Source organism: Castor canadensis, chromosome 9 (assembly GCF_047511655.1).
Source record: "Castor canadensis chromosome 9, mCasCan1.hap1v2, whole genome shotgun sequence".
In the NCBI taxonomy this organism is placed as follows: Eukaryota; Metazoa; Chordata; class Mammalia; order Rodentia; family Castoridae; genus Castor; species Castor canadensis.
The window spans coordinates 42,350,784-42,364,158 of record NC_133394.1 but is presented as its reverse complement, the minus strand read 5'-3'; the positions used below and the strand labels follow the sequence as shown (position 1 = coordinate 42,364,158).

Genomic DNA, 13,375 nt, shown 5'->3' with positions numbered 1-13,375 from the left:
GCGAGCATCCCGAAGCGTATTTAAGGCTCGCACCCGCGAGGCTGCGGAGAGCCTCCCGGCGGCTTCAGCCTCGCCACTTGCGTTTGCGCCCTGGGTTATTGGGTTTTCCTCTCTCCTCTCCCCCCCACCCCTTCTCTGCACCCCTCTTGGGTTGCGCTCTCGCGGGCTCTCTCAGCCCTTTTTGCCTTGAACTGAATCCAGGTGGGAAACAGGTCGGCGTGCGGAAAGCACGGAATAGGTAGAAATAAGGCAAAGTAGCCGACGCAACAGGTCCAGAGCTCCGCAGAGAGGGCGAGCGACAGCCCCTCGCCGGACCCTGCGCGGCCGCTCTCGGGGGCCTCGGAAGAGGTGTGCGCTGTCTGGGGGTCAGGAGAGCTGACCCGGTGGGTTTCATTCCCGGTTTCACCCCATCGTCACCCAGTCCCCGGACTGAGGGTGCTTTTCCCTCCCAGCTGGGGGGACCGAAGGAAACGGAGGATGGTCCACGCCAGCTGATCTCGACGCAGAGCAAAGCGCAGGTCCATCTCTGCGCCTGAGCTCCGACTCACCAACTAGTTGTGCAGCCACAGGGACTGAACTTTGGAGGAATTGTCCCTTTTCTCTCCAAACATTACTGGAGGAGGTAGAGGGTGGAAGAAGCCGAGGCAGGCGACCCTGCCACAATGCTGGTGAAGAAGCATGCAGGGAAAGGAGGGGGGCGAGAGCCTGGATCGGAGGACCCGAGTCCCTCCAGGCAGCGTTGGGCCCGCACCATGCCCCCGTGCGCAGCTATGGCGACCCTGCTATCAGTGGTGGCCGTGATCTCTTGTCTGTACCTTGGGGTGAAAACCAATGACCTTCAGGCGAGGATCGCCGCTCTTGAATCCGCGAAAGGGGCCCCTTCCATCCATCTGCTGCCTGATACCTTGGATCAGCTGAAAGCCATGGTACAAGAGAAAGTGGAGCGACTTCTGGCTCAGGTGTGAGAGGTTGGGGTATTTTGCACGTGGGTAGATTTTGCACAGATGTGAGTCCGTGTGCAGGACCAGCTTTACAAATCTCACTGTGTGCGTACTGTGTTTGGCTGTGTGCGCCTGTTAGGCACGTGTGTTACTCTCACTGTAGTGTGTGTTGGCACACATGCCCTGATAACGCCAGGTCTGTATCTATTATCTTCCCTCATTTTTCCTTAATGTTTGCATGCTGAACATATATGAAGGTCTAAAAGGGGGAAGGGTGGCTAGAATGACGGCGGGTTGGGTGCATTTTATCTCTTTTCAGTTTTGTGGAGTATCATGTGATTCTCAGTTATATGGAAAATATTCCTTGCAGAGATAACATCTGTTATATGCTTCACATAAGACGGTTAGGACCATAATAACAAAAGATGATCATTCTTAAAAGTGAAATAACCCAATATACGATTTAAAACCATTGATTTCACCCACTGAATCTTTTCATATTAAACGTTTAACATACAAAAAAAGTTTTGATTTTGGTTAAGGCTGCAGTGCTCAAGTATTTATGAATGCAGAGGCATGGGATTGTTGAAAAGGACCAACCTTGTCTCTAAGAATGGTACAGATTGCAGTTAGGGGGGGTTGGAAGTTGTTCTTCCGATAGAGAGGCTGTTGGATAGCAGTTGACCTTCATTTATAAAGTATTGACTTGTTAGTAGGTCACAGCTTACCTAGAATTGCAACACGTTAGTGCCAGGGTTATGTATTGCCTGCTGTGTGCCTGGGTTGAGGGAGTGGGTGGTGGTTGAAGAATGGAGAAAGATGTTACAACAAATCCAGCAATCTTGATACCCTGTCAATAGTCATTTTCTTTTTTTAGGGCTTGGGTAGTGTTACCTTTTGACTAAGGTCCAAGTACTTATGTAAATGTTAGTTATGCAGGCTATCAAATGCTGGTAAGTCAGCCATAGGGCCAGAGAATCCCTAAAGAATCCCATTTTTCTATGGTGCTACTGATGGTTGTTAATACCTCTTTTTTCTTACAGAAATCCTATGAACATATGGCTAAAATAAGGACTGCAAGAGAAGCACCTTCAGAGTGCAACTGCCCAGCAGGTAAAATGGAAATTATTTAACAGGGTTTCTTCCAGAGCAGAGCATTTGAAAATAAAGGTCCTGTGTCTGTCAAGACTACCTGTAATAATAGTAAAGAAAGAATGCAGACCCAACTTGCTTTAATAAAGTCAACATGTCTCAGTAAAAAAGATGGCAAATAAAGCCCCAAATATTATTTTAAGCTGCATACCAAGGTGTGTCATGGGAAATCAAAGGAGTGAGAGGTAATCACTATGGAAAATATTGGAAAGTTCTTACATTCATAGATTGAAAAGTCATCTCTAATTTTATTAAATTATTACTTCAAAATTTATTTTATGTTTGCATTAGCATACATTAGTAACATAAGGGGATTTCATTGTGATAATTCCATACATGCAGACAGTGTACCTTGAACATGTTTACCCACTCCCTTATATGTCAATTCCCGCCCCCCTGGTCCCCCTCCTTTTCCAAACGGTGTTTGGTGGGTTTCATTATGCTGTCTTCTTACATAAATATATAGCATACTTCAATCTTCTTCACCCCTCAGTATCCTTTCCTCCTAATTAAATTATTTTAATGTTTGTGGTAAAAAGGTCTATAGGACTGTTAGGTTCTGAATTCCCTGGTGTCTGATGTCGCATTAGTGGTTTGTTTGTTGCCTTTGGCATTCAATTACATTAGTAAGCCACCTTCACTTTCCCTGCTTCCTTTCCTATCAAAAAGGTTCTCTCACCTATCCTGTACCTAAAGATGAAGACTAAAAAGAAATGACTTTTCTTGAGCTTCCCATTACAAGCTATTGCATTCTCAATGACTTCCCAGAAAAGGCTCTTCTATATTGACCATTTTTCTATGCAGTTTCAAGGAACTATGTTAATGACAGCATATTAGAAGGATGGAGAAGAGAGACACCAATGAATGCAACCCCCTGGGTAATCATTAAATCTTCTTCATTCACAGACCTCTGGGCCTTGGTAGTCATCTGTAGATGTAACAATTTTAAAGCTTTTGGAATGCGGCCATTGGAAAACATCTAGCAAGTTCAAGGATGTGAGCTGTAAAAACGCCCCCGAGTCTTGATGTTTTTCAGATAAACATCATTAATGCATTTATGAACATTACAGTGCCTTTCCTCATCACGCCTGGAAAGTATTTTACATTTTCTTCAAGGTTCAGGAAGATGATACTTAGCTATGATCACATGCTGTATAATGACTTTTCAGTCAATGATAGACCATACACACTATGGTAATACTGTAGTTATATGATCTAGTGGCTGTAGCAATTTTAGTTTGTGTAAGTGCACTGTATGACCATCTAACAAATGAATCATCTAACAATGCCATTGTCAGAACCTAGCGCCATTGCTAAGTGACACATGACTATATATGGAAAGGCTAATTACTATATTTTCTTATATTCTGAGATTTTATTCTCTTACAATAACTCATTTTGACACAGCTAAGCTGGCTACCATGTTCAGAAATTTTAAATGTCAACTCTAGGTTGGACAACACAAAAATCTTATATTTATTTTCTATTGCATTGTTGACCTTAATAGAGCTATATTTTTAAAATGAAGACTTTTGACTAACAAGATGTACAATAGGTAACAAGAAAACAAAGTGTTAATGTTTGATATTGTGTGTTTTATTCTTAGTTGTTTCAAGTTGAGAAAGACCTCAGAAGTCAGATATTCAAGAAAGGAACTTTTCTAGTGCAGGAATTAACTCATCAGGGATTATTTAAATTTCTAGGACCCTTGGTACATACAGAAGTACACTGATCCTACTACTTAGAGTCCAGAATTTTTTGTATACAGTACAAAAAGTACACTATCTGTGCGAAGAGGAGCTAGTGTCCAATTTGGAGGATTCTTAGTGAATTTGATATAAAGTTGGAAAGTGACCTCCATGGCACTGAGTTCTATTTTCTGAGGCGTTATTACTGCTTCATGATTAGTTTAATGTAGTCTAGTTATTGAAGGTCTAACTTGTCAACTGGAAGAAAATGACTGCATTTAGAGTTTGTCTTCTATTATCTTGGAGGATTATTCTGGATGATTTTTCATTTTATCATGCTAATTTAATAATAAATGGTGGTTTCCTTGGCTTTTTCTCCTTGGCTCTAACAGCTGCTTTACTTCTTTGCTACCACTAGAGCTCCATATTACATCAGTTTTTACCTGGCTACTTGTGAGGTAACCCTTGGAAGGTCTGCATCCTAACACAGAATCAAACGGTTCTTGCTGACAGATCACTGTTCCAGAAATACTCTGTTCTGCTTGTGGAATAATCACACATCACCAAAATAAGGTATTATGTTGAAAGTAGTGTCCTGGAGGAAACGAGCTACTTTGAAATATGGCCAATGAGGTATTGTCTTAGGGAATGAATGGGCTCTCCAAGAGGATTAGAAAGGAGATACAGCACTTCCCACCTGGTTTGGCTTTAACCTTGGTTCACAGTGACTAAAACTTGTCACCCAGACATCTGTTTGCTGGGCAGAGTGAGACAAGTCTGTGACCTCAGCTCAGTTCCTGTGGACAGATGCCCACCCCTTGAAGTTGACACTCTTGTTGACAGTCACAGCCCTAGAGCCAAGAGCTGGTACAAAGAAGTAATGTGTTGTTTGTGTTCACTCTAATTGCTTTTGATGGAACTCAGTCCCAGTGGGGTTTATCCAGGTAGGCTACAAGGAAATTGTAAAATTTATAGACTATTTTTTTTAAGTACACAGGAAGGAACCTCTGGGGGAGAAGGATGAGGAAGACCATTGAATGGCTTCTAATTATAGGAGATGTACTTTCTAATTTTCATAACAACTCAGAGTTAAGTACTAATAATCTCCTTTTAAAGATGAGTAAGCTGGGAGTCAGAGAAAGTGGTTAACATACTAAAGGCAAGATTAGGATTCATGTCCTGGGCTGTGGGAATCCAAAGTCTGATGAGGTAATAGAGAATTAGTATAGGTTTTGGAGCTGTATTGGAATCCTGGATCTGCCATTAAATAACGGGGTGACCTTGGTTAAACTAATGAGCTTCACTCTTCCGTTTCCTCATCTGAAAAAAAAAAGATTAATAATATCTTCTTCATAATGTGATAATTTATATAAACAGTCTGGCATGTTACTGGCTATACATTAAATAATAATTAATTTTTTTGTGGTTCTGGGATCAAATCAATGCTAGGCAAGCACTCTACTATCAAGCTATACTCCCAACTCCTTTCCCTATTTGCATTTAGCTCTACTCTGGTCCACAGAGATACATGGTACAGGTGGGAAAAGAGACCTGGAAATGTTGTGTAACCTGCTCAGAACCCAGTGGCTAATTAATGGCAGGTTTTGAACTAAAACAGTATGCTTAATTAAATAGATATATCTGTAGATCATTCATGCAGAAATTCATACAATCAGTATCCCTTGTGGCTATATCAATGAAGGTTGGTTCTTTACAGATATTTATATTAGTCTCCTAAGTGACTTTTACCAAAATTACAGGGAAAGCTTCAGCTTTTTTTAGGTGAAGTGTGACGGAAGGAGACAGGACCTGGGCTTAAATGAGCATGGAGATAGTAAAGAATTTATGTTCATACACATATAGAAAGTACCTCAACCATATTCACCATCCATTATCCTCCCTGTCTTTACAGCTTTAATACAAGGTATTTACAAAAAGAAGCTTAACCATTGGACTCATTTTCAGACTTATTTTTAACAGCTCTATTGAAATATAATTTACAATATTTACTCATTTTAAGATTTGTAATCCATTTATGGTTAGGTAGCCATCACAATAGTTTAGTTTTATATTATCTTTGTCCTCCCTAAAAATTCATATTTACCTTTTTCATAGGCTCAGGCGAGCTCATGAAATTATTTTATTTAAAAAATTGCTTTTAAGAACCTTCAAAATAATTTAAAATCCTTACACATCAAAGCAGAGTGTTTGATTTAGCAGTAGCTGAGCCATCGACATAAAGCTAGCATTTGTGGCCTGTCTCCTGTCAAATCTGATTTTAATAGGAGAGGGTAAGTTCACTCTTTGCTATGACTGTAGAATTCTGTCTTGGGTTCTGTTTTTGGAGTCATATATAAAGTGTGTATAAACCAGGCACACTTCTATGTTCCAAATGATGATGAACAATGGGAACCAGACAGTCAACCAACATATTCAGATTACCTTACTCATTAGGAGTGTGGTGTAGCCTGATCAGAGTATTAAGTCATACGGTCCTTGGTGGAGAGTGAGTGGGAAATAAAGAATCCAAAGTAGTCCTTGTTTTGTCATTAACATGCTGCACAGTCTTGAGCAAATAATTTCCAGGTATGACTTTTATAACCATTTTCATATTGGAGAGTTAGACAATAATGATTTTGAAGGGCCTTTGTCAATTCTCCTGAGAAAACAAGTACCAAATACCAATCTAGATACTGGGAGAATGCTGATGTATTAGGCACACTTCATATCTACCCTCTTGGAACTTCCATTTTTAGGAGGATAACAAAACATTTATTTAAAAATGATGTTACATGTGTGATGAGCAATCAAGAAAAAGTACAGTATGCTTTGGAGTATGTGACTATTTTAAAAAATACTATAGTTTTAAAATTCTTTTCTCTGGGAGGTGGGAAAAAGAAAACTGTACCTCTCTAGAAATTCACCATAGAAGAAAATAGGATTCTTGTAGTGGATAAAGATCTGACTTGCATAGCTTCACTTGGCTTTTGGCCTTCTGAGACTTGATGGGTAGGCAAACCAGGTACTAGTGTACTGATACCTGAACTGATACTCGGACTGAAACAAAAAAGTGACTCTTAACATATAAGGGTTGTTGCAGACAGGATGATAGTTTATTTTTCTACTTCTTGCCTGCAAATAGTGCTAATTAGATTGAAGTAGAGGAGAAACTTCATGTCTGGGGTACTGAACAGTACCTGGACCCAGCTACAGAGCATTTGCTGTGATCATTAAATACAGAACAGCTAGAGATCTGCTTAGAGACGTTAGCTAGAGATGAAGTTATACTAGATACTCTCTGAGGTCTTTCTCCACCCTTCCCATCTATGAAAATGGCTATATACAAAATAAGAGTTAACGTATGCAAGTAAAATGGCATGAGTGATATAGCCCCTGGTGACTGAATGGAGGGCAGCTCTCAATTATGGTGAAAGTAAATGTTAACTATACCCTTGGGATTGGGCGCCCTTTCCCATGGATTAATAAAAGTCTTTAAGTTACCTTCCTAACATAAACTTACTTTATCTTATAAATCTTATATTTCCTACTAACGTGGTTTTTCACTTAGGTTTTATATATATTTTTAGAAGCCTCACAATGAATGGAAAGAGTGTATCTAGTGAAGGAATAATGATGTATAGATTTTCAGTAATATATGATAAAGAACAGAAACAGTTTGCTGTAAATGTTATTTAAATGAGAATGGTAGACATTCTTCTCTTTTTGTAAGATGAAACAATACAATGTGGCATGCCAGGGCTCTAAGCATTCAAATTAAATTGTACCCTAATGAGTACAACAGTTTGGGTGTGATACCTTTAGTTGGTCCACTAGTGACAGCTGACAAAATGCCCTGTTGTTCAAAGGACCAAGGACAGATTGCCTGTTGAAACAGTATTCTTGTTTAACTTCTCTTTTGTCTTTCTTGACTATGAACTATTAAGAAGCTAATTCTTCAAATACTCTTCTGTTTCTTACTGCAGTAATTCTGTTCTTCCGTGAGCTGGGAATTATTTAAGAGAAGGGTATAAATTCCACATGGAGTTTAATTCATTCTAGATCATTCAGAGCATGTGCAAGTACTCTTTTGGGCCCATAATAATCGACTCTGCTTCTGATTGTAATTGGTTAAAATCAACGATATGGCATTAACCAAAACGGTGCCTGAGTGTCAGGCTGAGGTCTGGGAATGGTGAAGGAGCACCCTCTCATGAACAGAATAAGGTAGAGGGAGAGCTGATGTGGAAAACATGCCAGAATCAGGGCTGGGGCGGGCGGGGGGTGGTGGTTAGGTTGTGGGGGGCGGGGTAGGAGAATTTCCTGCCACTAGACACTTACTCAAACAACATCAGACTGTTATCTCAAGTGGAAACTATCCAAGACCTATCATGAAAAAAAAGTGTTTTAGTTCCATCCTACCACTTTATAAACATTACTTGGTGGTTTGATGGAAGCTGAGAATGTGAAAACAATGTATGAGTCAGTCTGGGCCCCAGGCTGAAGCCGAGTATGCTCTGGCTAAACATAGAAGTATCTCTGGTTTGCCAATATAGGTGCAGTTTTCTGCAGTGTTTAATGTACCATGGTATTTAACCTTTTTTTTCTTTGTCCTAATTTGTGTTAAAAGTGACTGGCATGCCTGTATACTTAGTTCTTAGACATGGATAGTTACTGCTTTCCTTTGGGATTTTCTTGGCTGTCTTACAATTAAAAAATGCTATTTTAAAATTGACTTTTAGAAAGGAGGAAATGCTGAAGTAAGTGGAGATCACTCACAAATTAAAGTTGACCTTTTCATTGGCATCATATATTCCTTCAAATGACTCTTCTGTCATTTAAATGATAGGATTCCTTAGGAAATGCCATGAGTGGAAGGCACCTCCCCTTTGTGACCACAAGGAGGAGGAACTGAGCTGAAGAGCCAGCTTCTTCCCCATTGAATCCCAAGCTGACTCTTATCCCTTGACCTCTCCTTGCCATGGAAAAGATTAATGGAGGAAGCAAGTCGTTTCTTCTACCTATATGTGAAGACAGCAGTACCTTATCAGCTTTAAGATATTTCAAATCTAGTAAATTTCACGTTTTAGTAGATAAATCTACAGCTATGAACTTCAGGCCAGTATTCCAACAGCTAGAATAAATCGCCCAAATGTAATTAAATTGGAGATTTTTTTTTTCCTTACTCAGAAAGAACTTGGAATTACCATGTTCCTGACATCATTGTATCTGGAGTCTACACTTCTTCAGTTTAAGATGATCTTGTCTTCACAAACGTATTCTGTTTTTCCTCATGTTGTGTTCCTTAGTCTTATCACTAAGTTAGTCTTTGTGCTATAAGGGCATGGTTAGTAGATGTAGGCTTTATTTGCCAGAAATGCAAAAACTGTGTTGTTTAATCTGGATATTAATATTTAGGTTTGCATATTAATAATTTAGATCTTAGGAGTTTTATCTGGTCGTGTAGGTTATGTACATGAAGATTTTATTCTTGTATTTAAAATGTGATCATAACATCCTTAAATACAATTTTCATGTTTAGGCTAAGTGAGTAAATTGTGTGAGTCGTAGTTTATATATTCTGATAATATTGGGAGTCAGAATTTGTCTAACTAGAGGCACTTTTTTGGGGCAGAGGTAGAATCTATTTTTCCCTTTTAATTTTAATCAAAGAGCTCACACATAAGAAGAGTAAAATTGGGGAGGAAAAACCTACCCATATCTTCTAATTTGTCAGAATTGTACCTTTCTACTATCATACTTAGTAGAAAGCTTAGTAATTTAGAATTCTTGTTCTAATGTAATTCGGGACAATAGATAGGAAGCCAGAGGAATTCTCCATTATAGCTCCATTTTTTATCCTTAAGATGCCACAATTAAATATGCCAGGAAAATTGGCATGTCTTACTCAACATTTCTGTGTCTTAAAAGAGTCAGTTCTGCGAACTGTTGAAGGTAAGATGTTTCCATATTCCTCTTAGGAGTTCTGAAATTCCATCTTTTTATGGGCTCCAGAATCCAACTGGGATTTATTTATTTATTTTGAGGGTCTAAAATTTTTTTAATTTTTATATTGTACTGGGGGAACATTGTGACATTTATAAAGTTATTACAATATATCATAGTTGAGTTCACCCCCTCCATCATTCTCCTTTGTCCGCCTTCCCTCATTCCTGGAATGGTTTCAACAGGTCTCGTTTGTTCCATTTTCATATGATTACATATTATTTCCACCATATTCACCCTCCTACACCCTTTTCTTACATCCTTTTCCCACCCATTGGGACCCCCCAAACAGGACCTGTTTTACTTTCCTGTTCTCTATTTTTGAAAAAAAAAAAAAGGACTTTTTTGTTTAAGGTAACTGTACAGGGAGTTTCACTGTGACATTTCTGTGTATATATGTATTATAACCTGAATTGGTTCATACCCTCATTTTTCTCCTTTTTGCCTTACTCCCCTTCTTATGGTGATTTCAACAGGTTTAGTAATTCTACATTCATTCTTGTATAGAAAGTACATCAACTATATTCACCTTCTTAACTTCCTTCTTTTACCCTCCCTCTCCTGTTAATTACCTCCCCTTAGCATGACCTGTTTTTCATAATATTGCTTGTATTTATATTTAGGTCTATATTCCACATATGAGAGAAAACATGCACCCCTTGGCTTTCTGAACCTGGCTAACTTCACTTAAGATGTTCTCCAGTTCTATCTATTTACCTGCAAACAACAAAATTTCATTCTTTATGACTGAATAAAATTCCATTGTATATAAATATAAATTTCCTTTATCTGTTCATTGGTAATGGGACATCTTGGCTGTTTCCATAGTTTAGCTATTGTGAATAATGCTGCAATAAACATGGGTGTGCAGGTGCCTTTGTTGTAACCTGACTTATATTCCTCTGGGTATATCCCTAGGAGTAGAATTGCAGAAGCATATGGCAGTTCTATTTTTAGTTTTCTGAGGCGCCTCCATAGTGTTTTCCATAGTGGTTGTACTAGCTTACATTCCCACCAACAGTGTATGAGGGTTCCTTTTTCCCCACATCCTCGCCAACATTTGATATTGGTTATGTTCTTGATGCTAGCCATTCTAACAGGAATGAAGTAAAATCTTAACGTAGTTTTAATTTGCATTTCCTTTATGACCAGGGATGGTGAGTATTTCTTCATGTGTTTTTTGGCCATTTGTACTTCTTCCTTGAAAAAGCCCTGTTCAGTTCATTTGCCCATTTCTTCACTGGGTCATTGATTTTTAGGGGGAGTTTAGTTTTTTGAGCTCCGTGTATATCCTAGTTATTAATCCCTTGTCCGATGTGTACTGTCAAAGATTTTCTCCCATTCTGTGGGCAGCCTCTTCAATTTGGTGTTCACTTTTTTTGTTGTACAGAAGCTTTTTAATTTCATGTAGTCTCAGTTATCAATCCTTTCTCTTAGTTGCTGGCCATTTGAGTTGTATTTAGGAAGTTATTGCCTATGCCTGTTAGTTTCAGTGCATTCCCTGCTCTTTTCTGCACAAGCTTCAGAGTTTCATATGAATGTCCTTAATTCACTTTGAGTTGATACTTAAAGGGTGAAAGACATGGATCTAGTTTCAGTTTTCAGAATGCAGATATCTAGTTTTCTCAGCAACATTTGTTGAAGAGGCTGTCTCTTCTCCATCTTATGTTTTGGGCGCCTTTGTCAAAAATCAAGTAGGCGTAGCTGTGTGGATTCAAATCTGAGTCTTCTGTTCATTGGTCTTCATGTCTGTTTTTGTACTAGTACCATGATTTTTTTTTTTTTTTGCGGAGTTGGGGGGAGGTTCCTGGAGTTTGAACTCAGGGCCTACACCTTGAGCCATTCTGCCACCCCTTTTTTGTGATTTTTTTTTTTTTGAGATAGGGTTTTGCAAACTATTTGCCTGGGCTGGCTTTGAACCATGATCCTCCTGATTTCTGCCTCTTGAGTAGCTAGGACTACAGGTGTGAGCCACCGGTGCCATTGCTATGACTCTGTAGTATGGTTTGAAGTTGGGTATTGTGATACCTCCAGCATTGCTGTCTTTGCTCAGCATTGCCTTGGCTATTCATGGTCTCTTGTGTTTCCAAATGAACTTTAGGGTAGATTTTTTAATCTCTGATGAATGTCATTGGGATTTTGATGGGAATTTCATTGACCATGTAGATTGCTTTTGGTAATATAGCCATTTCCACAATATTGATTCTGCTAATCCATGAACATAGGCTATCTTTCAATCTTCTTTCTTTAGTGATTTCTTTCCTTTTTCTTTCTTTCTTTCTTCAGTGGTTTATAGTTTTCACTGTAGAGGTCTTTCACTTCCTTTATGTTTATTCCTAGGTATTTTTTTGAGGCTCTTGTAAATGGAATTATGAAATTGTTATATTCTTTTTCAGTCTATTCATCATTGGTGTGTGGAAAGGCTACTGATTTTTGTAGATTGACTTTGTATCCTGCTACTTTGCTAAAGGTGTTTATGATATCTCAGAGTTTTTTGGTTTAGTTTTCTAGGTCTTTTAGGTATAAGATCCTGTTATTTACAAATAGGGACTGCAAATAGTTTGACTTATTCCTTTGCTATTTGAATTCCTTTTATTTCTTTTTCCTGTCTTATTGCTCTAGTGAGGAAGGAGTTCCAAGACTATGTTGAATAAGAGTGAAGAGTCAACTGGGATTTTGTTTTTTTGTTTTTTTTTTTTTCATTTTTCTTTTATTATTCATATGTGCATACAAGGCTTGGTTTATTTCTCCCCCCTGCCCCCACCCCTTCCCTTACCACCCACTCCACCCCCTCCCGCTCCCCCCCTCAATACCCAGCAGAAACTATTTTGCCCTTATCTCTAATTTTGTTGTAGAGAGAGTATAAGCAATAATAGGAAGGAACAAGGGTTTTGCTGGTTGAGATAAGGATAGCTATACAGGGCATTGACTCACATTGATTTCCTGTGTGTGGGTGTTACCTTCTAGGTTAATTCTTTTTGATCTAACCTTTTCTCTAGTTCCTGGTCCCCTTTTCCTATTGGCCTCATCAACTGGGATTTTGTTTAGAAATATAATATGGTCATAAAATAGAAGTGATTTCCACAAACCATGTACAAAACCTAGACTTTTAACTTAAAAGTTAAACTTGGACAAGTTCTAGGGCCCAAGACGAACCTTGGAATACTAAGGAATTAGGGCACAAGATTAGAGCAAACAAAGTTGAAATGGAAACAAGCTTCTTAACTGCTTTTCTGTGGATGGTTACCAATGTGGTTGGGGTCAAGTGGGTACATGGGTCAAGGATCAGGTGACCTTTCAGAACAGATCCCAACAACACACACTTAACTGGTATGCACAGTCTCGTAGTATAACTGCATTCTGCTTCCTGATGGATGGGTTGAGTGTGTAGAGTCTACCAGCCTCATTTATGAGCTCCGTGGGAGGGGCTCTGGTTTGTATCTGTGCAGCTCTATGACTTATTGTAGAGCTCTCTATGGAAGATTCTCCATAACAGTTCATTACAATTAGAATGAAGATCCGGAAACTTACTTAGGTTGAGGACTTAATTTTGGACCATTTCTTTACATACACTAATATTCTCATTGCTGC

At 38.9% G+C, this 13,375-nt stretch overlaps 1 protein-coding gene across 1 annotated transcript in view; it reads left to right on the top strand.

Moving 5' to 3' along the window:
• Positions 1–13,375, top strand: part of Col25a1 (collagen type XXV alpha 1 chain) — a 442,122-nt gene continuing 428,747 nt past the window's right edge. Inside the window, exons 1-2 of the mRNA XM_074041521.1 lie at positions 1–959; positions 1,985–2,054. Coding sequence (XP_073897622.1) covers positions 663–959; positions 1,985–2,054 — 367 coding nt within the window. The 5' untranslated portion in view covers positions 1–662. The remainder of the gene's footprint in view (positions 960–1,984; positions 2,055–13,375) is intronic.